Genomic DNA, 25,285 nt, shown 5'->3' with positions numbered 1-25,285 from the left:
TGGCCAGCCTAAGGCACACCTGTGCAATAATCATGCTGTCTAATCAGCATCTTGATATGCCACACCTGGGAGGTGGATGGATTATCTCGGCAAAAGGGAAGTGCTCACTAAGGGCTCTTTCACAAGGGCGGTCCGATCAGATCCGCCTGTCAGTTTTTTAGGCGGATCTGATCGGATCCTCCATATATCCTTATGGGGCAGCGGATGTCAGCGGAGACACCTCCGCTGACACCCGCTGCCATCCGCATCCGATCCTGTCTGTGAAATCCGGACGGATGGAAACCCTATTTTCCATCCGTCCTGGGGATCGGATCGGATGAGAGCGGACAGGCGGTCCGCTATCATCAGATCCTCCATAGAGAGCAGCGGGAGCTGTGACACCTCCCTCTCCGCACTGCAAGCGGAGACGGAGCTGTCATCCGCTGGCTCAGCGGGGATCGGCGGATCGATCCCCGCTGAGCAGCACGGATCCGCCTACGGAGGCGGATCATGTGAAAGAGGCTTTACACAGATTTTGACAGATTTGTGAACAATATTTGAGAGAAATAAGCCTTTTGTGTACATAGAAAAAGTCTTAGATCTTTGAGATCAGCTCATGAAATATGGAGGCAAAAACAAAAGTGTTGCATTTATAATTTTGTTCAGTGTATGTAATACAAGGGTCTGCCTGAATGGATATAGATTGAAAGTGTTGTTTAGGTTTGACCTCGTATTATATGGTTTTTGGTAAATCTAAAGTAAAATTGTACAAGAAAAGTGTATAATGTATAGCCAGCTTTACTCTACAATCCTTGTAATCTGATCTCCCTGCTACTCCGATCTATTTCCTTGTGCAACTGTACACCAGCCATCAGAAAGTTGATTCCTAACATTCTGCATTCAAATGAATCTGAAAGAATGGAAATTTTCCTTTTACATCTAAATGGATTTTTGGTACGTTGTACATGATTATGTAGTCCCAGTTTGACTGGTGTTTGCTGTATTTATAAACTGGTAAAATCCATCCACCAAAGATATTCTGACCCCCCCCCCCCAACATTTTTATATATAGGAGAAACATTTTCCCGTGATAAAAATGTCAAATTGTTATTTTCTGCCTTTTATAAACAGTCCCCCAACTAGTCCATTAGACACATCATTTATCATATATGACACACGTAGACATTTTTGTGTTATGTTTTTACGGGAATGGAAGTAAACTTTCTACTATTTTAATCCTCCGTGTCCCTGGATTCTATTTATATCGGCGGTCCACCGGGGAGTTCAGAGGAGGAAGTGATACAGCTGTTCTTGTAACTAGTCAATGCCAAGCTTTACCCGAGGGGCGTCAGAATGCAGGTTTTCCTCTGAGGATTTGGGAGGAAGTACTTACCTTAAATCAAAGCCCCCGCCGTGCCACCCGCTCAACGACAGGACGGCCGACATGTCCGGCCGTCCTGCTTCCGGGTTCGTGTCCTCCGGCCATCTGATTGGCCGGAGGCGCGATTACATCACTCCCGCGCCTACACGCGGGAGCCGCTGTTCACGGCACTGAGCTCTGAAGGAACGGCACGGGTGGCCGTTCCTTCAGAGTGCATGCGCCAATGATGTCATCGGCAGTATGCACTCTAAATATCTCCTAAATGGTGCAAGTTTGGGAGATATTTATAGCACCTATAGGTAAGCCTTAATATAGACTTACCTTACAACCTCTTTAAGACATAGAAATTGAATCCAATGTGCAATATAACTACTTAAACTCTGGAAGGGTTTACCCCGTTTATGTCCAGGGCATTTTTTGCTATTCGGCACTGTGCTACTTTTTTTTTTTATTGTTTTTATTTAAATTTTCACAATAGTTACAAACGTAGAGACAGATTCAATATTCAGCACTACAACGCATCAGCACCAGTGAACAATGCAGCTCCCAGACCAATAATGGTGACAATTTTCTTGTAAAAAGGTACATGAAAAGAAATAAAGTAAGATTTACAGAGGCAATTCCACATTACCCCAGAAATACCAGCAGTAACTGAGTCAGGTGCCCATCAAGCCCTACATATATTCAGTACCTTACCCACAATACGAACCTTTAACCAAGGGACAATTAATCTGATGCTGGAGAATTATCATCTATCCAACAGCCCCCCACGTTTTTAAATTTATCAGGTACCCCTCTATTAACCACTTGCCGACCGCCCACGCAGATTAACTGTGGCAGGGAGGCTCGGCTGTGCATAATCACATAGATCTACGTGATTATGTGCACGCGGTTTCTGCGGCGCGTGTGTGCCGCAGGAGCCGTGCCCCCGCTTTGATTAGACACAGCGGGAGACAAACCGCGGGAGGAGCGGGCACAATCGCCGCCGACCTCCCGCGATCTTCACAGAAACTGACAGGAGAGCCTTCTGCCTATGTTAACAGCTCTTCTGTCACACAGCACAGTGAGATTGTGTGTTTCAGCTAAGCTGAAACACCGATCTCTGTGTGACTGTCACAGAGCCCTCCCCCCCTACAGTTAGTAAGCACAATTAGGCTCACATTTAACCCCTTGATCACCCCCAGTATTAACCCCTTCCCTGCCACTGTCATTTATACAGTAACAGTGCATATTATTTAGCACTGATTACTGTATTAATGTCACTGGTCCCCAAAAAGTGTCAGATTTTGTCCGCCGCGATGTCGCAGTCCCACTCAAAATCACTGATCGCCACCATTACTAATAAAAAAAAGTCCAAAAAGCCATCCCATAGTTTGTAAAACATTTGCGCAAATCAATTAAAACATGCTTTTTGGGATTTTTTTTTTTACCAAAAATATGTAGCAGAATAAAAATTGGCCTAAACTGATAAAAAAATTTGATTTTTTTAAAAAAAATTTTTATTGGGAATGTTTTATAGCAGAAAGTAAAAAAATATTGTGTTTTTTTCAAAATTGCCGCTCTTTTTTTGTTTATAGTGCAAAATCTAAAAACAGCAGAGGTGATCAAATACCACCAAAAGAAAGCTCTATTTGTGGGGAAAAAAGGACATCAATGTTATTTAGGTTACAGCGTCATACGACTGCACGATTTTTAGTTAATGTAACGCAGTCCCGAATCGCAAAAAAAATGGCCTGGTCATTAGGGGGTTAAACCTTCTGGAGCTGAAGTGGTGAAGATACGTAACTTCAAATAGCGGTAAAGTATTATTTATCAACCCCTTCCAGGCCATAATGTTGGGGGGGGGGGGGGGTCACTGGTTTCTTCCACGACAAAATGATTATTTTACGTGCATAGTAAAAGAGCAGTGTGAGTAGCGTACGGATCACCTTTTTTGGGTGCCAATGGGTCTACCAGGCACAACAGATAGACTGCTATAAAACATCTTATGGTAATTGTTGTGACCAACTTAGCACAGTCCAAAACCTCCGCCCAAAACTGCTGGATGGGTGCGCAATGCCAACAAATGTGCAGAAAAGCTGCCCCAGGGGCAGCACACCTCCAACAATTTGAGGGATCCTTGCAAGTTTAGCTGGAGTGTAATATATTCTATGGAGAAACTTGAACTGTATCAAGTGATCCCATGCGGACACCAGCCTAGTAAAGGTAGAGTTCCATACATCATCCCAATCATCACTATCAAGCTGTGGAAAGTCCGACAACCATGCAGCAGGAGACTAGAACCTTGGTAGTATCTATGAATAATTGGTAATAAAAAAAACAGACCGGGCTTTAGGGAGGTCTTTGTCTCTAAGCAAGGATTCCAGATCACTAACCTGAACATCTAGATTGGAAGACCCAAATTGGGCAGAAAAGGCATGCCTTAACTGGGGGAAGCAAAATAGGTGTGAGTTAAGGAGCAGGTATTTGCATTTAAGATCCTCAAACGTCAAACAGTCTGACCGGAGGCGGCGCTGAGAGAAACCGGAAGTGTGTGTACGTGCGGCAAGGGAGCGAGGAGGAAGAGGAGCTGCGGGGACACGTGCGGGGGGAGCCGCACAAGGGGTGCGGGTGCACAGTGCAGGGGGCCGGTAACCACCAACTGAGCGGCGGTGGAGGACGGGAGCCGCTAGAAGAGCAGAGGGAGCGGCAGCAGGGACGTGAACAACCGTACCAGGATACCGGGTGCAGGGACCGAGGAAGAGCGCGGCGGTGGAGGTCGGAAACTGCCTCCCTTAGTGCCTGGATGAAGAGGAGGAGGACCGTCCGTGCCCAGTGAGGAGGAGGAGACATCCGTCCCAGTGTGTGTGTGGCAGCAGCTGTGAGTAAGGCAGCAGCTGCAAACAGGGAGAAAGCTGTGTGACTGAGCTCTGTGAGAAATCAATAGCTGTTTGACAGTGCTGCGACTGACTGCTGTGTGACTGTCTCTGCAACAGAGTACCTGGGAAGTCTGGTGAGTATCCGTGCGACTGGCAAGTATCTTGCGACTGGTAAGTATCTTGCGACTGGTAAGTATCTTGTGACTGGTAAGTATCTTGTGACTGGTGAGTATCCTTGCGACTGGTAAGTATCTTGTGACTGGTAAGTATCTTGTGACTGGTGAGTATCCTTGCGACTGGTGAGTATCTTTGCAACTGGTGAGTATCCTTGCGACTGGTGAGTATCCTTGCGACTGGTAAGTATCTTGTGACTGGTGAGTATCCTTGCGACTGGTAAGTATCTTGTGACTGGTAAGTATCTTGTGACTGGTGAGTATCCTTGCGACTGGTAAGTATCTTGTGACTGGTAAGTATCTTGTGACTGGTGAGTATCCTTGCGACTGGTAAGTATCTTGTGACTGGTGAGTATCCTTGCGACTGGTAAGTATCTTGTGACTGGTGAGTATCCTTGCGACTGGTGAGTATCCTTGCGACTGGTGAGTATCCTTGCGACTGGTGAGTATCCTTGCGACTGGTAAGTATCTTGTGACTGGTAAGTATCTTGTGACTGGTGAGTACCCTTGCGACTGGTAAGTATCTTGTGACTGGTGAGTATCTTTGCGACTGGTGAGTATCTTTGCGACTGGTGAGTATCTTTGCCACTGGTGAGTATCCTGCGACTGGTGAGTATCCTGCGACTGGTGGGTATCTTTGCGACTGGTGAGTATCCTTGCGACTGGTGAGTATCCTTGCGACTGGTGAGTATCTTTGCGTCTGTTGGATCTTTGCGACTGGTGAGTATCTTAGCGACTGGTTAGTATATTAGCGACTGGTGAGGACCCCAGGTTTAGTACCAGGGGAGACAGAGGTAGTGTAGGTAAGGAAGAGCAGGTCGTTAATATTATCCCCATAGAGTAGAGGGTAATAATGTCCAACAGGATTGCGGATGCTACTCAGTGCACTTCTTGCTGCATGTATGCGTTCCTTGATGAACCAATCAAGGGCGAATACTGCTGTGCAAGATGTGAGCGACTTGTTGCTCTGGTAGACCAGATCCTGGACCTACAGAACACAGTGGCAACACTGCGTGGCATCAACAACCTGGAAAGGAGCTTGGACATTGCCTATCAGGCGCTGGTAGGGGCCAGCATAGAGGAGGGAGGAACAGAGGAGACGCAAGCAGCAGAGGTACGCAGCTGGGTGACTGTTAGGAAGGGTAGAGGGAGGAGTGCCAGGGAGGCCAATCCTGAGTTGGTACACCCTAACAAATTTGCCGAGTTGCAGGTTGAGGGGGATATCAACTCAGGGGTGGCAGAGCTGGAGAACGCGCCCTCCCCCAGCTGCCAGGGGGGGGTCGGCTCCAGGAAGAAGGGGGGCGGTAACTCAGGAAAGGTTAGAAAGGTTGTGGTAGTTGGGGACTCAATTATCAAGAGGACAGAGAGGGCAATCTGTAAAAAAGATCTCGTGAACCGAACAGTTTGTTGTTTACCGGGCGCCCGAGTTCGGCACATCGCAGATCTGGCAGACAGATTGATGGGGGGGGCTGGGGATGACCCAGCGGTCATGGTGCATGTGGGCACTAATGACAAAGTTAAAGGTAGGTGGAGGATCCTTAAGAACGATTTCAGGGACTTAGGTAATAGATTGAGGAAAAGGACCTCCAAGGTGGTTTTCTCTGAAATACTGCCTGTACCTCGAGCCACACAGGAGAGGCAGAAGGAGATTAGGGAACTTAACAAGTGGCTAAGGAATTGGTGTAGGAAGGAGGGGTTTGGGTTCCTGGAGAACTGGGCTGACTTCTCAGTCGGCTACCGGCTCTTTAGTAAGGATGGGCTGCACCTTAATGGGGACGGTACAGCTCTTTTGGGGAGAAAGATGGCCACCAAGTTGGAGGGGCTTTTAAACTAGGAGACGGGGGGGAGGGCTCAGAAGTAGAGTCAGTCAGGAGGGAGCAGAGGACTGAAGGCAGCTGTAGGGTCAGCAGCGACAGTAGGTCCACAATGTCAATTGGCAGGTCTGTGCGGGAAAATCTCAGACCAAACAGGAATAAACATAACCGCCAATTGCGCTTAACTTCCGTAAAACTAAGAGGGGTATATGCTAATGCCAGGAGCCTAGCTAATAAAATGGATGAGTTGGAAATATTAGTACATGAGGAGGACATAGACCTTGTGGGAATAACAGAGACTTGGTTCGACCCCTCACATGACTGGCTGGCCAATATCCAAGGGTATTCGGTGTACCGGAAGGACAGGGTAGGAAAAAGAGGGGGAGGGGTATGTCTCTATGTAAAGAACAATATAAAGGTGATAGAAAGGAGTGACATTACGGATGGGATGAGCATGGATTTAGAATCTGTGTGGGTTGAACTCCATAGGGAAGGAGAAAAGGGGAAAGTAATTGTGGGGGTTTGCTATAGGCCACCTAACCAAGGGGAGGAGGTAGAGCTGGAATTCTTAGCACTAATGAGTAAAGTGGCAAAATTGGGATCAGTCGTCATATTGGGGGACTTCAATTATCCCGACATTGACTGGGACGAGGGGACTGCACACTCACAGAAGGCCCGCCTATTCACGGAAACCTTACTGGATAATTACATGTCACAGTTGGTGGATTCCCCTACCAGAGAAAATGCAGTCCTGGATCTATTGATCACTAATGACCCAGACCTAATCTCGCAGGTAGGAGTCCAGGACAATCTGGGCTCTAGCGATCACAGGATGATCACATTTAGTATAAATAACAATATAACAAGGCAAGTGGGGAACATAAGAACCCTAAACTTCAGAAGGGCAAACTTTCCAAAATTGTACTCATTGATGGAAAGGGTAAACTGGGACCAAACCCTGGGATCCCTGACCACAGAGGAAAAATGGGTATGCTTTAGGAACATATTAGGCAAAGGCATCTTGCAGTGCATTCCTATGGGAAATAAATTTAGAAGAGACAAAGCCAAACCTGGCTGGCTAAACCGTAGCGTCAAAAAACTTATTAGGGGAAAAAAATTGGCCTTCAAGAAGTATAAATCAGAGGGCACAGTATCGGCTTTCGAGCAATACAAGGAGGCAAATAAGAAAAGTAAACAAGAAATCAAGATGGCTAAAATCAACTTTGAGAGACAAATAGCGGAGGATAGTAAAAAAAACCCAAAGAAATTCTTTAAATATATCAACAGCAAAAAAACTAGGGCAGAGCATATTGCACACATAATTAACAATGATGGGAGGATGGTTACAGAGGACACTGAAAAAGCAACCGTGCTGAATGCTTTTTTCTCGTCAGTCTTTACACAGGAAACGGAGGGGTACACTGACCATGACTGTTTGGTTAGTAGTAATACACAGGACTTGCCACTATGGCTAACAGAGGGTGAAATCAGGGAAAGGCTGGATAAACTCAACACAAACAAATCACCAGGCCCGGATGGCGTACATCATCCGAGAGTACTCAAGGAACTCAGTAAGGTTATATCCAGACCACTGTTCCTGATCTTTGCTGACAGTATTAGGACAGGAGATGTACCAGGGGATTGGAAGAAAGCTAACGTGATTCCGATATTCAAAAAGGGCCAGAGGCATATCCCGGGAAATTATAGGCCTGTCAGTTTGACATCAATAGTATGTAAACTTCTGGAGGGGATGATAAGGGACTATATCGTAGAGTTTGCTGAAGACAACAACATCATCAGCAGTAATCAGCACGGGTTTACAAATGGGCGTTCTTGTCAAACCAATCTATTAACATTCTACGAGGAGGTGAGCTGTGAGCTAGATAGGGGGAGACCAGTGGATGTGGTGTACTTGGATTTCGCTAAGGCGTTTGATACAGTTCCCCACAAGCGCTTAATTTATAAAATAAGATCTGCAGGTATCGACAGCAGGGTTTGCTCTTGGATACGGAATTGGCTTAAAGGGCGTGTCCAAAGAGTGGTAATAAACAGCGCATACTCAGACTGGTCTGAGGTAGTAAGCGGGGTGCCCCAGGGCTCAGTCCTGGGACCAACCTTGTTCAATTTATTCATAAACAACATTGAGGTCGGGATCAGTAGTTCGATATCAGTTTTTGCAGATGACACAAAATTGGCCAGAGCAATAACTGCACAGCATGAAGCAGATATCCTACAGAATGACCTGGACAAAATTACAGAGTGGGCAACGACATGGCAAATGAGGTTTAACGTGGAGAAGTGTAAGGTTTTGCACTTGGGGACTAAAAACATAAAAGCACAATACACGTTAGGAGGGGAACCCTTGGGGGAATCAAAAATGGAGAAGGATCTGGGAGTCTTGGTTGATGATAGATTAGGCAACAGCATGCAATGTCAAGCGGCAGCTGCCAAAGCCAGCAGAATATTAGCATGCATAAAGAAAGGGATGTATTCCAGAGATAAGACTATAATCCTTCCACTTTATAAAACTCTGGTCCGACCGCATCTGGAGTATTCTGTCCAGTTCTGGTCGCCAGTCCTCAGGAGGGATGTGTTGGAGCTGGAGAGAGTCCAGAGAAGGGCAACTAAACTAATTAGGGGATTGGAGGACCTTGACTATGAAGAGCGTCTACAATCGCTCGATTTATTCTCCCTGGAGAAGAGACGTCTGAGGGGGGGGGGACATGATAGCAATTTATAAATATCTTAATGGGGATCCCAGCTTAGAAAAAAAGCTGTTCATTCGAAGGGATTGCATGAGGACTCGAGGGCATACAATGCGATTAGAGGAGAAGCGTTTTAACCTCAGGCAACGTGGGGGGTTCTTTACTGTTAGGGCTACAAGATTGTGGAATTCTCTACCACAAGAGGTGGTTTCTGCGGGTAGTATGGTGGCTTTCAAAAGACTCTTAGACTTACATCTCAAGGATCAGAACATTCAGGGGTATGTGAGATGATTACAGCCACACACACCTACACAGGTTGAACTGGATGGACTATTGTCTTTATTCAACCTCACCTACTATGTAACTATGTAACTATGTAACAGTAACCCATTTCAGGCCACTGAGCCCACTGTCTTTATCCCATATCTTGTCCAAGTGATAGGGTCAGGATAGGAGAAAAATAGAGACAGCCAGGGATTATACCACAATGGTTTATACAGAGACACCACACTGTCTTGGAGTTCAGCCCTCCTGGTCAAATCCTACGCTTTAATGACAGATCTCATTGACCTTGTGAGGGGATAAGGGACCACCCTCACACGGAACACTAAATAAGATAACGCCTCATTGGATCCTACAATTGCAACCTCCACTTGTGTGCAAAGACTAATCGCCCTGCTAAGAAATATCTAGCAGAACTGAGTACCGCCAACCCCCCTTCCTCCCAGGCCTGCTGCAACATTTGGAATCTAAGACGAGGTGTCCCCCCCTCCCCAAAGGAAATCCAATATTACTCTGTCAATGGTCTGGAAAATAATCTTGGGGGGCACTGTGCTACTTTACCTGCCAAATGCACAGTACCCAAATGAAATTTATATAAATTTTTTTCACACAAATATAGCTTTCTTTTGGTGGTATTTGATCACCTCTGGGTTTTTTTTTTAACTATATAAACAAAAAATATTTTTTACTTTCTGTTATAAAATAAAAAAAAAATTAAAAAATCAACTTTGTTCAGGTCAAAATGTATTCTGCTACATGATTTTGGTAACATAAAAAATCCAAATGTATATTGATTGGTTTATGTGAAATTTATGGCCTCTACAAATGATGGTATATATATATATATATATATATATATATATATATTGTAACAGGAAGTCAGCTAAATCTGGGAATGTAGTCACAGGAAGGAGATACATTTCCACCTGATTTAGAAAGTCCATTAATTAATTTAGGGTGTTGGCTACAGAGCTAGCCAGCAGGAAGTTGAAAGGCCTTCACCTGTTCAGAATGAGGGAGTTAAGGCTCTATAATTTGTTCAGAGAAATTCCTATTGTTTGCTGCCTCCAGAAGCTGTGTCCTGAAGCCATGTGGGCTGGGAGCAGGAGGACAGTCAGCGTGTGCCTCCCGACAGGATGTGTGGGCCTGGGAGAAGACCCCCCGGAGTGATGTGTGCCCGGGACGGTAACCAAGGGTGAATACGTCTCAAAGGTGAGAAGACGAACTGTTGATGTGAAAGAAACAAAAGGACTGTGTTGCCCTGTGAAGCTATTATAAAAGGACTATTGAGTGTCCGCTGTAGGACAAGGAAGTCTGCCCGACGGTAGGTTGGAGACAGACACTTAGGCAGGTTCCAGTTGTGAGAAGGTAGCCGCCCACAGAGGCAAGGATTTATTTTCTGTTTTATTTTATTTTGGATGTTTGGCTGCATACAGCCTGGTGAAGAAAACACCATTTAATAAACCACACTGTTTGTTTGCAAGCACTTGTCGGCTACCTCTCTGGGAAAACGCACCCCCCAAGGGGTCATCCACACCCGCCACCGAGCTAATCCCTCACATATGGTGGAGGTATGCAGTGGGCAGAAGCAGCAAGATCCCTGCAAGGAAGTGCAAATGTTTGATGAACTTTGTCTGGTGCATGAGATTGCACAATCTATGTGTGCAGGAGAGAAGATCCTGACAGAAAAAAAAAAAAAAAAAAGTGTTTTAAAGAGACAGGGGTCTCAAAATTTTTTGATGAACTTTGTTGTGTCTGGTGCAAGTGACTGCACAAACTGTGTGCGCAGGAAAAGAGATCCTGCAAGAGAGAGAAAAACTACATGTGTTGAAGAGACAGTGGTCTGAAAATTGTTTGCTGGACTGTGAAAAATTTGTTTGTGGAGTTATTGAAGATGGGGCGGTCCAAACGCCTGAAAAATGCAAAGATAGATGAAATGAGAGACCGGATTCTATGGATGGAGGGGATGTTGCCGTCTGAACCAGCCCCATCCATGCCTAAAGAGAGTCTACTAAAGAGGAAGGTTGTTGTCCCTAGCAACACTGATGAAACTGCTATGGAGACGCAGTGTGCTCAGATGAAAAGTAAACTCAAAATGGAGGAGATGTTGAAACATCTGATTATATCAAATGCAGCTCAACAGCAAGCAAATGCAGCTCAACAGCAGGCAAATGCGGATTTTCAGCAGAGCTTTGCAGCTCAACAAAAGGCTCATCAAGAGAGCATGGCAGGCTGGAAACAGAGACGCCAGCAGCCAATGGAGGCCATCGGTATGGAGGAAACCGAGTATGTGTGCAGGGCTAAGTTGGATGCCTTGCAACGGAAAATGGAAGAAAAGGAACAAGCCTTGGAATTGCTTAAAATGGAGCATAGAAACTTGCAGGAAATGAATGAACTACTCAAGTCTCATGTGTTACAGTGGGAAGAATCCACTGCTCTTCTTTTGGTCGAGTTGCAAAAACGCAGAGAGACTATAATGGAGAAAGATACCATCCTCATGGAAAAGGAAAGTGAAATTCAGACTTTGCAGAAGCAAAGTATGGCTGATATGTTGGAGTTGCGTAATCAGCTGGAAAAAAGTCTTCAGTGTTTGGAAGTTACAAAAATAGACCTGCAGGAGTCGCAGGAACAGAATGTCGCTCTGAAAACGACATTGTCTCTCAGCGACAACGAGAAAAGTGAAAGAGAGGCTAAATTACTGAGTACTGTGTATGAGCTCACCACTTTGAGCAATGTGGTAGATGAATTACGTGCAGACTGTGAAAGTTGGAAAGGTGAAGCCCAACGTTTCCAGCAGCAGTTAAAGGAGAAAGAAGCCTGTGTGGCAGAATTACAGTCTCATTCCCAGAAACTAGCCAATGAGGTGAAGGCTCTTATGCAGGGAAAAGGAGATTGTGAACATAAGAGGGAAAAAGTAGAGGCACAGCTTCTGGAATCGCAAGTCAAGGTGTCAGAAGGTGACCGATTGTGTGCTAAGCTGTCAGAGAAGGCAAACCGATTGCAGGTTGAGTTGGACAGTGTCACAAATCGGCTTTCTCAAGCAGACCGCAAATCTAGAGAAATTGCGGAAGATTTTTCTATCTTGGAATCGCAGCTGCAAGACACGCAGGAACTCTTACAGGAAGAGAGGTGTCAAAGGCTGAGTTTTAGGACAAAGCTCAAACAAATGGAAGATGAGAAAAATGGCTTCCTGGAACAATTAAAAGAGGAGGCGGAAGCAAAGAAAAACCTATCAGAGCAAGTCGCAACATTGCAAGCTCAGATAGCGGATATGAAAAAACGCATGGAAGAAAGCGTTGGTTCATTACAGTGTGTTGAAGATGTGAAAAAGAAGTTTGATCAGATGCTTGGTGAAGAGAAGACTGTGTCTGCAAAATATGCAGAAGAACGCGCACGTGCAGAAACGGAGGTGCGTGATAACGAGAGCAAAGCCCTGTTCTTGGCTCGCTCTTTGGAGGAAGCTCTAGAGTGTAAGGCTGAACTAGAAAGTGTTAAACAGCTGCGTACAGAAATGGAAGAATTGGTCAGCTCCAAGGATGATGTTGTGAAAAGCGTTCAGGAGCTAGAAAAGTCTAAGCGAGCCTTAGAACAGCAACTAGAAGAGATGAAGATTCCGTTGCAGGAACTGGAAGAGGAATTCCAGGCAACAGAGGATCTGTCCCAAAGAGGGGATAGTGTGCCTGATGCAGTTTTTAAAAGGATCAGTGTTTTGGGGTCTGTCCTGAGTGAGCCTCAGAAATGTGACGACATGTGGCTTGAATCACCCCTTTGGAATAAACCGTTCCTTCAAAAACTTCAAGCATTGGAAAATGTATCATTAGAACTTCAGCAAACAAAGGAGCTGAGTAAGAAATGTGGTGATTTCTCAGTTCAGGCTGAAAACCTAGTGGAGAAAACTAAGGCTGTTGGTGAAAACGTGAAGCAAATGAATAAGTGCCTTTCAGGGAGTGTTTCCAAAATGGAACTGGTGAAAGACGGGTGGCAGAAGTTTGATCGTGATCTTGAGATGCATTCCATGTGGAATTCAGATAGAGAAAAAGAACTAGGTGACCTTGAGCGGTCAAATAGTTCAGCAGAAAGTGCATTGAAGAAACCTGTAAAAGAATGTGTTGCAGTTCCATGCTTCTTCACTGATGCAGAGAGGAGGTCTATAATGGATACCACCCAGATCGCTGGGTTCAACTGTGTTGTTGCCTTTGACCCCTATGTTGGTGGAAGGAAAGTTGATGATGTTCTGGTTGGCTTCTTCTGTGAAGAGTTTGGCAAGAAATATAAACTCAATATCAAATCAAATAGTAGGCCTTTACTGCGACTCGCTCAGGAGGGCGAAAAGTTTAAGAAGTTGATGAGTGCAAATGCTTCAGATCTGCCTATGAATATGAAATGTTTGAATGATATTGATATCTCTGGGAAAAGGAACAGGGGTCACTTTGAAGAAATGTGTGACAGCCTGTTGTCTCAATTGGAAAATCCTCTGCACAGCATCTTAGAGCAAGCAAAGCTCAAGAAGGAAGATCATTCCCTTTTACAACAAAAAGTCAATGATTGTGTACAGCTGTATGGAGAGGCAACTCAAGTCACAGAGGGATGTCAAGAGTCCCTACTTGGAACAAAGCTTAGTGAAGCAAAGGTTCTCAAAGTTTTGTGGAAAACATTTATGGATTGCAGAGAGAGGCGTCTTAAGAATGTTGAAGACATTAAGACTAGCCCAATTGAGTTGCCTATGGATCACGGTCCTCCATGGTGGATTGGACAGACGGTTATGAGGGACGAGCTGTCTGACATTTATGAGAAAGCTGTCAATGAAGATGACAGAAACGAGAAGGAGCGAAATGATGCCAAAAATGCAGTTGAAGAATGTGTATATGAGATGAGAGACAAACTGTGTGGCATTTATGAGAAATCCGTCAATGAAGATGACAAAACAGTTTCATCCGGAAGCTTGAGGATAATAGGAGGTTTATCAGTGAGTCAGCAGTGCTTGACACATGCGTGCCTGGAAATCTGTGTCCCAACCCTAGGGTTGAAACAAGAGGGGGGGGGTATGTAACAGGAAGTCAGCTAAATCTGGGAATGTAGTCACAGGAAGGAGATACATTTCCACCTGATTTAGAAAGTCCATTAATTAATTTAGGGTGTTGGCTACAGAGCTAGCCAGCAGGAAGTTGAAAGGCCTTCACCTGTTCAGAATGAGGGAGTTAAGGCTCTATAATTTGTTCAGAGAAATTCCTATTGTTTGCTGCCTCCAGAAGCTGTGTCCTGAAGCCATGTGGGCTGGGAGCAGGAGGACAGTCAGCGTGTGCCTCCCGACAGGATGTGTGGGCCTGGGAGAAGACCCCCCGGAGTGATGTGTGCCCGGGACGGTAACCAAGGGTGAATACGTCTCAAAGGTGAGAAGACGAACTGTTGATGTGAAAGAAACAAAAGGACTGTGTTGCCCTGTGAAGCTATTATAAAAGGACTATTGAGTGTCCGCTGTAGGACAAGGAAGTCTGCCCGACGGTAGGTTGGAGACAGACACTTAGGCAGGTTCCAGTTGTGAGAAGGTAGCCGCCCACAGAGGCAAGGATTTATTTTCTGTTTTATTTTATTTTGGATGTTTGGCTGCATACAGCCTGGTGAAGAAAACACCATTTAATAAACCACACTGTTTGTTTGCAAGCACTTGTCGGCTACCTCTCTGGGAAAACGCACCCCCCAAGGGGTCATCCACACCCGCCACCGAGCTAATCCCTCACAATATATATACTGTATTTTTATTTTTTTATACTAGTAATGGTGGTGAACAGCGACTTATAGTGGGACTGTGATAGTGCTGTAAACTAACTGACACTGGGTGGGACTAACTGACACTGACATCACCATTGACATTATTACAGTAATCATTGCTAATACTAAACACTGATACTGGCTGGAAAGGGGTTAACTTCCAGGGGCAATCCCCAAAGCACCCTCCCCATGTTGAGGGCCTGGTATGGTTCAGGCTGCTTGCTCAGATAAGGGTCTGGTATGGATTTTGTGGGGGGGACCCCATGTTGTTGTTTTTAAATTTTGGCTTGGAGTTCCTTTTAAAATCTATACCAGACCCAAAGGACCTGGTATGGATTTCGGAGGGGACCCCACGCTGTTTTTTTTTTTAAATTCTGTCATAGGGTTCCCCTTAACCACTTAAATACAGGGCACTTTCACCCCCTTCCTGCCCAGACCAATTTTCAGCTTTCAGTGCTCATTGGCATCTATGGGAAATCTTGGTCAGCTTGGCATGGCACTGCTCATGAATCATAAGTGACACCAAATTTAGGGAGCACCAAGAGGGGACCCAGGACTACAACATATTCATACATTTTAAAAGTGCAGTATGCCTGTACACTACACTGACTGCACTAAACTGGCTGAACTCACTATCCACTTCCTACCTCCCTAATCTCTAATGTCACACACTATACATGGCTGCGGTGTAAGCAGCAGCCTTATATAGTGTGGGGCGTGGACTTAGCACCCTGCCTTTGGCTCTGACAGGACATTGTGCTGTGATTGGCCAAAGCATACAGGTCAGGTGTATAAAGCCAACAAATCAATGCACTACCAAATAAAAATAAAAGTAGGGCATATAATGGAGATAAAAATAAAATAAAATACACTATATCTAAAATATAGCAGACAATTCCTGTAGTGTCATCACATACAAAATGAATAGTATAAAAGCAACATGGAGCAGTGCTATAACAATGTAAAGAGCAGTGAAACAATATATATATATAACAGTATATAAGTGTACTAAATATAAAGTGCACTAGTGCTTCAACAAATAAAAGTGCATGTGTAAACAATCATATTAACCACTTAAGCCCCGGAGGATTTGGCTGCTAAACGACCAGGGGGTATTTTGCGATTCGGCACTGCGTGACTTTAAAGGCCCGTACACACGTACCGATCGTCGGCATACAAACGTCGGTGGACGAAGGATCTGCCGATTGTACGCGTGTTAGTATGGTGCCTCCGACAGATGTCTGCGCACAATCCGCGGACAAAAGTCTTTCTTGCAAACATGAAAATTTTTGTATGCCGACACCAGAACGGACGATTGTTCGCCTGTCAGTACACAATTCGGCCAACAGACCGCAGATTTGCAAGACTGGGCATGCTCAGAAAATAGAAAACACAGGGAAAGTTAACCATTACATGACATCACTTCTGCAGTCGGCGGACAAAATTCTTGTGCTGTCCTTGTGCTGTCTTTGCACTTTTCAGCAGACACCGACATCCCGGGGGGAGAAAAGAGGAACATTTGTATGCCGACCATCGGTACGTGTGTACGGGGCTTTACGGACAATTGCGCGGTCGTGCGACGCTGTACCTAAACGAATTTGGCGTCCTTTTTTTCCCACAAACAGAGCTTTCTTTTGGCGGTATTTGATCACCTGTGCGATTTTTTGATCACGCGCTATAAACAAAAAAAGAGCGTCAATTTTGCAAAAATAGCAATATTTTTCCCTTTTTTTTATATGAAATTCCCCCCCAAAAAAATGTAAAAATCTAAATTTTTTAACATTTTCGGCCAATTTGTTTTATGCTACCTATGTTTGGTAAAAAAAATCGCAAAAAGCCTATTTTGATTGGTTTGCGCAAAAGTTATTGCTGACTAAGGGAAAGATTTTTGTCATTTTTGTTGTTTTTTTTTTAACGCGTAATGGCGGCGATCTGCGATTTTTTTTGCGGTACTGCGACATTGCGGCGGACAGATCGGACCCTTGACTGACATTTTTGACACTTTTGGGGTTACCAGTGACATTTCTACAGTAATCAGTGCTATATATATGCACTGTTACTGTAAAATACACTGGTAGTGAAGGGGTTAACTTTATTTGAAAGGGAGGGGCTGTGTGTGTCCCTAGGGGCGTGATTCTAACTGTGATTGGCTGTGGCTTCAGCTGTATGCAGAGTGATCAACGGATCTACATAGTAGATCCATATGATCAGCTCTCATACAGAGGGGAGAATGACAGGCAGCTTGTTTACACAAGCTGCCTGACTTTCTCCCTCTCCCCCGCCGATCGCAGAGTGGCCGGCGGACATCGGGTCCGCCGGTCACACGCGCGGGGGGGGGTCCGTGACCACGCGGGAGCGCGCCTCCGGCGGCGCGCGCTCGCTTCCTAGACCCTCACAAGCTAGTGACGTAGCCCTACGTCACTTTGCCTGTGAGGGGCTGACCGCCGACGTAGATCGGCGTGCGGCGGTCGGCAAGTGGTTAAAACTATTAAACAATATTACAGTGAATGTGCGAAAAAGTACATGAATAATAATGCACACCATCCAACAAGTGAAATGATGAATCACCAGTGGCGGCCCGTCCATTGCGGGCGCAGGGGCTCCGCCCCCCCTATCCATGCATCCGGCCCCCCTAGAGCCTTTTACAAACTCTGAAAGATGTAGGTAAAAAATGAAAACCTCCAGATTTTTAGAGAAATTTTTGGGTACCTTCGATTTTCACCATTTTGCAAAACGAGGCGATGTAAAATTTACAAATATTCTTTTTTTATTAACTCCATACAGGTTAAGCTTTTATATTTAGTAGGAATATAGCAGGCATTTTGTAAAATCAGCTGTGTTTCGTCTGCTAATAATGGTTTTAACAGGGCCTAAAAAATCAGTAGCGCCTTCCTTTTTATTCTACAGCCAATATGCTTTCAGAAAATATATGGTTTTTATATACCATACCAAATTCAGAAAGCTGTAAGGGAAAAATGAAAACCTTCACATTTTTAGAGAAATTTGGATATTTACATTTTTGTGTACATTAGATCTTCCCCATTTTGCAAAAAAGAGCAATGTAAATGTAGCAATATTTCCAGGCCTTGGGCCTGAGGTGGGTCTGCCATTGTCACCGGAGACACTTCCAACACATTTAAGTTGTGAACCCAGGTGTGAGAACTGAGACAATGACCATTCCGGCATCTTTGGTTTGCTTTGTTTATTGTATTTAGGGGATGGAAGAAGGGAATGAGTGGGATACTCCTCTGGCTCTTCTAGGCTTAACTGGGACTGTCACCCTTAACCCAAAGTTAAAAAGATCACTGGTGTCATGACACTGGCTTTGCCAAGTGGAATTGGCCCTTGAACTTTGCAAGCGCTATCAAGTAGGAGGCCAATAAGCCATCGCTCAAGGAACCCCCTAGAAACCTCTAGAGCAGGGGTGGGGAACCTATGGTTCGGGGGCCGTATGCGGCCCCCGAAGTCATCTTGTGCGGCCCCCCATGCAGCTGAGTCTGTGTCTCTCAGCTGATCTGTCAGAATGGAGCCGATGCTTCCTATATAGTTCCTGCTCCGTTATGACAGTCTGAGTGAGTCACAGGTGGACTGATATCAAATGCACTCCGCCTCTGACCAATACAGAAAACATCACCTCTTCCTCCAGCATGGCTCTGCTACACTTCTCCTAACCAGCATTTCCCGCCAGCAGCACACACAGCAGTACCAGCCAGAGCCAGCAGTATACACAGCAGTACCAGCAGTACCAGCCAGAGTCAGCAGTACATACAACAGTACCAGCCAGCAGTACCTACAGCAATACCAGCCAGCAGTACATGCCAGCAGTACCAGCCTGAGCCAGCAGTACCCACAGCGCAGTACCAGCCATCAGTACCAGCCAGCAGTACCTACAGCACAGTACCAGCCTGAGTCAGCAGTACCCACAGCAGTATTAGCCTGAGCCAGCAGTACCATCCAGCAGTACTCACAGCACAGTACAAGCCAGCAGTACCATCCAGCAGTACTCACAGCACAGTACAAGCCAGCAGTACCAGCCTGAGCCAGCTGTACCCACGAGCAGTACCAGCCAGCTATACCCACCAGCAGTACCTGCCAGTAGTTCTTTTCAAAACTTACCACCACAAAAAAGTCGTCTGCGCTCCAGACTGACCGATGCAAACCTGGAAATCCAGTTGCGAGTAGCAACATCATCAATACCAGCTAACATCACACACTTCACCAAAGAGAACCAGTTGCAGCCATCACATTAGGGGTGAGATAATTAAATGTTTGACCAAATATAACAGGCTAATTTTTAAGGTGATAATTTTGTACGGCCCCCGAATGGTTTTATAAATACCCTAATGGCCCTTGGCAGAAAAAAGGTTCCCCACCCCTGCTCTAGAGGAACCCACAGGGTTCCACAGAACCATGGTGGAGAATGGCTGCTCTAAAGAACTGCTATGTATATGTTATACTATTAGTCTTCTGTGGATTACCTGGAATCTGTACGGGGAATCGTCTGCTCTCAGAATGAGGTTCCTGGGGTCCTTCAGGGGGTAGATGTATCCATACTTCACTAACAAGTTCCCAAGGTGCAGAGACTCTGTGAAAGAGAGAAATGGATATTCATAGCATAATAAACATCTATGGGATCAATTAAAGGAACGGATTACTTTATCCAGAACAAGCATGCAGATTAGCATGCTTCCTGACTTCACTTGCTGCATGCTTGTTGCAGAGATGTTACCCAGAGTGCCAAAGATCAGCCTCTGCATTGCTCTCATGACAGGTTTGCTTTAATAAAGAAAAGCAAAGTGCATTGACACAAAGACTAAAAAACAAAACTAAAAACAAAAAAACACTAGAATGAATCTGTCTATTGAAAACTTAAATTTGGTTACACCTGTAACATACAGTGATGAACACAAGGTGGTGCCCTAACAGGTAAGAACAGTGATCAGTATTTGAAGTTGCTGGTTATCAGTGGGCTCAAGCCACCTTGGTTTTATGTGGAATGTACAGTTTTGATGCACCAAGCAGGTCACCTGTGTCCAGTCTTTGTAAACCAAGCACATGACATAACATAGTTTTCTCATTACACATACAGTATAGGCTTGACATCTCATCTAAATGGCTGCACAGAGATTGTGGCACATTGCTTTTCTTATCGCCCTGCATAGTCTGCATTAGGGCCGATTTGCATCAATACATTGCGGGAATGCATGTATTACCTGTTACATGGCATTGCATTGCCATTCATTTTAAATTGCACCCCAATGCACAACATACCGCAGCACACTGTAAGGTAAACCAAATTCCCAGCACTAGAAAATCAGTGTAGACACATGTTCATACTCGTGTGCGTTCGCATTGCTCACATGCTCATACATCTAGGCAAAGAGGCAATGTTAGACATACTATTTCAGTTTGATATGCTCGCGTCTGTGCATGCATACGTACCAATTAGTGTGCGCACTTGGTGCCCAGTGGCCTATTTAAACTGGTCAATCACCATGAGCAGTTGCCGAATGGTCTTTAGCTTGTACCTGTATTCTTGAGACCTGATCCATTGAACCTGCTTACATGTGTTTGACCCTGCTTTCCCCTGGAATTCACCTTTGCTCCTCTCTAAATTCCTTGGTACTGACAGCACGTATATACGCAGCCTCACAGGAAGTGGTCCTTAAAGTCGAGCGGCCACATATTTGCGGCCCTGTGTAAACAACTTAACGTGCTGAGAACATGCTCCTTGCATGCTCCCAGCATTGTAGCCAGCAGGTATGTATAAGTTCCCGATACATACCTGCGATTGGGGGCTTTCCAATCATGTGACCAATGTGAAAGTGAATCACATGACCCGAATGCCTCCCAGCTTTAAGAACTCCTGAAGGCACAGGAGGCGGTCAGCGAAAAGGGGTTAACCTTGTTCATATGATCACTCTGACCTCGGCCTGTTTACTGGACTTGTCTTTGCTTGCTGATTCTGTACTACACTGCCCAGCTGTTACCATCCTTGGCCTGCTTCCTGGACTTGCTCTGCCTGCAGACTCAGTCCCTTGTCGCTGCTGGTCGCTGTCTCCTGCTCTGGTGTCAAGCTGCCCAGTATCCTGCGACTCCCAGCTTAATCCACCTATAGAGCTCACTTCGCCAGCCAGCTACTCCTGTGTATTGCAAACAGATGTATCCCCTGAAAGAAGACTTTCGGCAAAGTCTGGGTTACCACCTGCTGCATGATTTACCCATGTGGGCTGTTCTTTCCCTGTCCAACACTGTCCCCAAGATGTCCTCCTTGCTGGTAGGAATGGCCAAACTTTGGCTTACAATGCAGCAAATCATAGTTCTCCTCTCCCTGCTGTGCTGTCCTGTTAGTGGTGGGGAGACAGAAGAATTCAGAGGCTATGTGACTCCAGCTCCCTAAAGCAGGCACCGACCGGATGCTCTGTTGGGATTTAGACCCCCATGTTCCCCCTCTTATCTACGCCCCTGCACACAAGAACACTCAGGAGGAGAGTTTCCCAGGAGGAGCTCATCATTGTGCTGCTTCTTTTTTCATTATCCAATCACATGCTGGGGGAGCGAAAAGACCTCTAAGGGCTTGTGTATACCAGCAGCTGTATCAGAATGCAGCTGCTGGTATGCAGTGTGATGGCAGCGATACTGATGCACTGTATAAAATGCATTGCACTGTTTACTTTTTAAAAAAAAAAAAAAAAATCAATAAGTTCTATTGGTCATAGCACAGTGCTATGTGGTGGATTGCATTGCACCAAGCTGCAATGAAAAAAGTACTGCTTGATAGGAAACAAGTCTTTTTTGCATTGCCTTGCATTGGGACTGGGCTGGGTTCCAACACACTTGGTGTATATGGGCCCCAACTTGTTGCTTAAGTGCAGTAAAAGGAAAAAAAAAACATCTTCTGCCATGCCAGACAGAGCTGTGCTGTGTGCAGAGCTGTGTAATTCTCAGGACTAGATTGACAGACGTAGAAATCCTTTGATAGGTAAAACCATTCCCTGATATGTCTTTCATCCCTGTATTTAGCCTGAAGTTCAGCTCTTACATATTTCCCAGCAATAAAAAAGTCAATTAGAAATAGAAACATGACATGGTCTCACGCACGTCTCTCTCGTATTATTGCTTTCATGTAATATTAAAGAGCAGTCATAACGTCACACCGCCCAACTTGTAATAGAGCGCATGTTCGCTGCTGATGCAAATATTTGTTTCCCCACATAGGAAGGATGGCCGTAGCCCCGAGCAGTCTCATTCACAAAGACGCTTAACATGCTGCCAGCGGCGTCAACTAAATGTCTATTTCGTTAAAAAAATATATACAGTATATATCTCCGCTAATAAAATATGGATTAGGTGTACTATTGCCTGGAAGGAAGGCGTTCTCCTTTCAGCTGTTCTTACGACAGCAAATCTTCTATAATTGTGTTTGCAAAGACAACCAGTCACCTACACACAACTAAACAAGATATCCACTTTGACAGCAAACAGATAACGGTTTTCTTGGCTTGGACTTCCAGTTGCGTAATTTATTATGCGTGCCCTTGTATAATTAAAGGGTCGGTTGAAGGGAAGGGGTGACAACTGAAAAAACATCTGGCCCGACAGATAGGCTCCCTCCCAGCTTTGTCTTGCAGACTAGCAGCGGACAGGACAAGCAAACAAACAACACAGACGGATACAGAGAAGTTTATGCCTTATTAATGGAGATTTGTTGCAAATCATTTAAGCCCAACGTCAGGCAGTTTTCTAATTCTACTTGTGAATGGAGTGAGAAGAAAGAGCTTCTAACCCTTATGCACTTCATCAACAACTAAAAAAAAAAAATAAGGCTGCGATTTCACTTTAAGGAGAACTAGTCAAAACTGGGCACTTGTAAGAATCTGAATTTCTACACTCAAGTTGTTAAAACCGTGCAGCCTTACCTCTCAGGGAGAGGTGTGTGTGCTGTCATTTACTTGTATTCTCTCCCTGATATGACAGCTCGTTGTCAGGCTGTAAGACCCCTGTGGAGGCTGTCCATTCAGCAGATCCCCAGCTCATTAGTACCCTTGTTCAGCAGATCCCTGGCTCAGTAGTACCCCCCAGCTCTGCTAATCCCCCACTCAGCAGTAATCCCCAGCTCTGCTAATCACCCACTCAGCAGAAACCCCCAGCTCTGCTTATCCCCCACTCAGGAGTACCCCCAGCTCTGCTGATCCCCCACTCAGCAGTAACCCCCAGCTCTGCTTATCCCTCACCCAGTAGTAACCCTCAGCTCTGCTGTTCCTTCACTCAGTAGTAACCCCAATCTCTGCTAATCCTGGTATCCAGTTCACTGGGGATTGGAGCCATTAACAAGTAAATTATTTGGATCTCCAAATCTTTAAAGTAAATAACCATCTATGTACAAGAACTTTTTTCAAGACCACTGATAGGAATGGATACATCCCTATTTCTAGTTGTCATCACCCCAAATGGAAAGAAAATATTCCAAAAGGCTCAGGAGGAACTGTGACCAGATAGAGGACTTTTAACAACAAGCATTGATTATGTCCCAAAGATTTGAAGAGAAAGGCTACTGGAAGGAACATTTGGAGCAAGTTAAAAATAAAGTAAGGGGGATGAGAAGAGAAGAACTACTGTCTACCAAAATGAAGGAAAAACATACTCTTTCAGATCTAGCCTTTATTACAAGCTACCACAAGCAATTTAAAACAACGGAGCGTATTTTTAAAAAATACTGGCCTATACTGAAATCAGATAGGACTCTTTCGTAGATTCTCCCTAGTAAACCTAGATTCATTTACAGAAAGGCCCCTAATTTGAGCAACCGTTTAGTTCATAATGTGGTAAACATCCCCCCCCCCCCCCAAAAGCATGAGTTTGTTCCCCAAGATGAAAGGTTTCTTCAGGTGTAATCAATGTCTGCCCTGTAGGGTCAACAAAACACAACCTAAGAAGGTAACCAATTTTAAATCTAGATCGAATAATGGGCAATTTCAGATCAAAGAACTGATCACCTTTAATACTACACATGTGACCTATGTGATTAAGTGTCCTTGTAAATGTGATTGGGTGTCCTTGAGAGTCCATAATAAAGACCCCAAGGGTTTGATCTTTTATGGAATTGACACTATCAAAAGCCATTGGAGGGGTGAAAACAAGAAGATTAAAATATCTCAGAATTAAACAAAATGGATGGGAACTTTGCAACCTAAAGGGTTGAATAAAGATATAGATCTCAATTGCTTTATTTCCAATTTTTAAAGTTTCTTTGACTTTGCCTCCAGTATTCTGTTGTGGGTTTCCATGTATAATATCGACCTTCAGTGTTCTGTGTTGGTGTAATCTCTAACCCGACCACAAAGTTTGTTGTTTAGTGTGAGATGCCATTATACTTTTTATTAGGCTTATTTGCTCCTTCCATACATCTGCTTTGTAACGTTTACAGTACCACTCAGGATCCAATGATAAAGTCTTTTCTTGACGTGAGACGCCATCACACTCTTTATTAGGTTTATTTGCTCCTTACCTATATTGGGTTTTTAATGCTTAGAGTATTACTCAGCATCTATGTCCCCTACATACTATAGTGCTCTTCTTTCCATATGTGAACCTTTAATTTCCTCCACTTGGCTATTTAGCCTTTACCACATAAACCTCATATTCCTTTTTTATTTTATTTATGCCTATTTGGCTAGCTAGGCTATGTATTTTTATTAATTGACTATTATCATTAATGCTTTATGTTTACACTGTATATGTCCCCTACATATATTATATTTATTATTTTCAAAGTTTGGATTCATTACCCATTTTTACTTAGTCTCCACTACATATATTCTTCATTATTCCTCCTTTTGCACTTAATACATTATCAGGCTATGCAGGCCATTTACTCATGTTTATTTTATATTTAATTTTTTTTATATATTATTTATTAATTTCACATATTTTCATTATTTATCTAGTCTTGCTCGATGTAGCTACTACACATTGGCTCCCCTCATGGGTTCTTATTAGCCATATATTTGTGTTAGGCTTTTGTAGCCTCTGAGAGTACATTCATTTTGATATATGTACACAAGTGCCTTTGAATACCCCCTTCTATTAAAGATTTTCCCATTCATGTTTTTTATACATACATTAATATTTTTTGTCCTCTTCTTTAGCTATGCTAATGCTTATATATTTTATTGTTTTTACATTTGTTTTTTATAGTACATTATTAGCTCATTATGTATTGTTGTTGTTGGTTTTTGCATGGCGGCTAATGCATCGGGGCCTCAATAATATATTACTATTGGTTTAGACCAGTATAGGTTTCATTTATATCTGGAAGCTTATA

At 44.4% G+C, this 25,285-nt stretch overlaps 1 protein-coding gene across 2 annotated transcripts in view; it reads right to left on the bottom strand.

Annotated features, from left to right (window-relative positions):
* Positions 1 to 25,285, bottom strand: part of RGS11 (regulator of G protein signaling 11) — a 259,340-nt gene that overhangs the window by 129,031 nt on the left and 105,024 nt on the right. For both annotated transcript variants that reach the window (XM_082260013.1, XM_082260014.1), the window contains exon 4: positions 19,440 to 19,546. In XM_082260013.1, coding sequence (XP_082116139.1) covers positions 19,440 to 19,546 — 107 coding nt within the window. The remainder of the gene's footprint in view (positions 1 to 19,439; positions 19,547 to 25,285) is intronic.

The sequence above is a fragment of the Pelophylax lessonae genome (genome assembly GCF_965119305.1).
Source record: "Pelophylax lessonae genome assembly, chromosome: 6".
Lineage (NCBI taxonomy): Eukaryota > Metazoa > Chordata > Amphibia > Anura > Ranidae > Pelophylax > Pelophylax lessonae.
The sequence above is the reverse complement of the archived record's forward strand: the minus strand, read 5'-3'. Positions and strand labels throughout refer to the sequence as shown.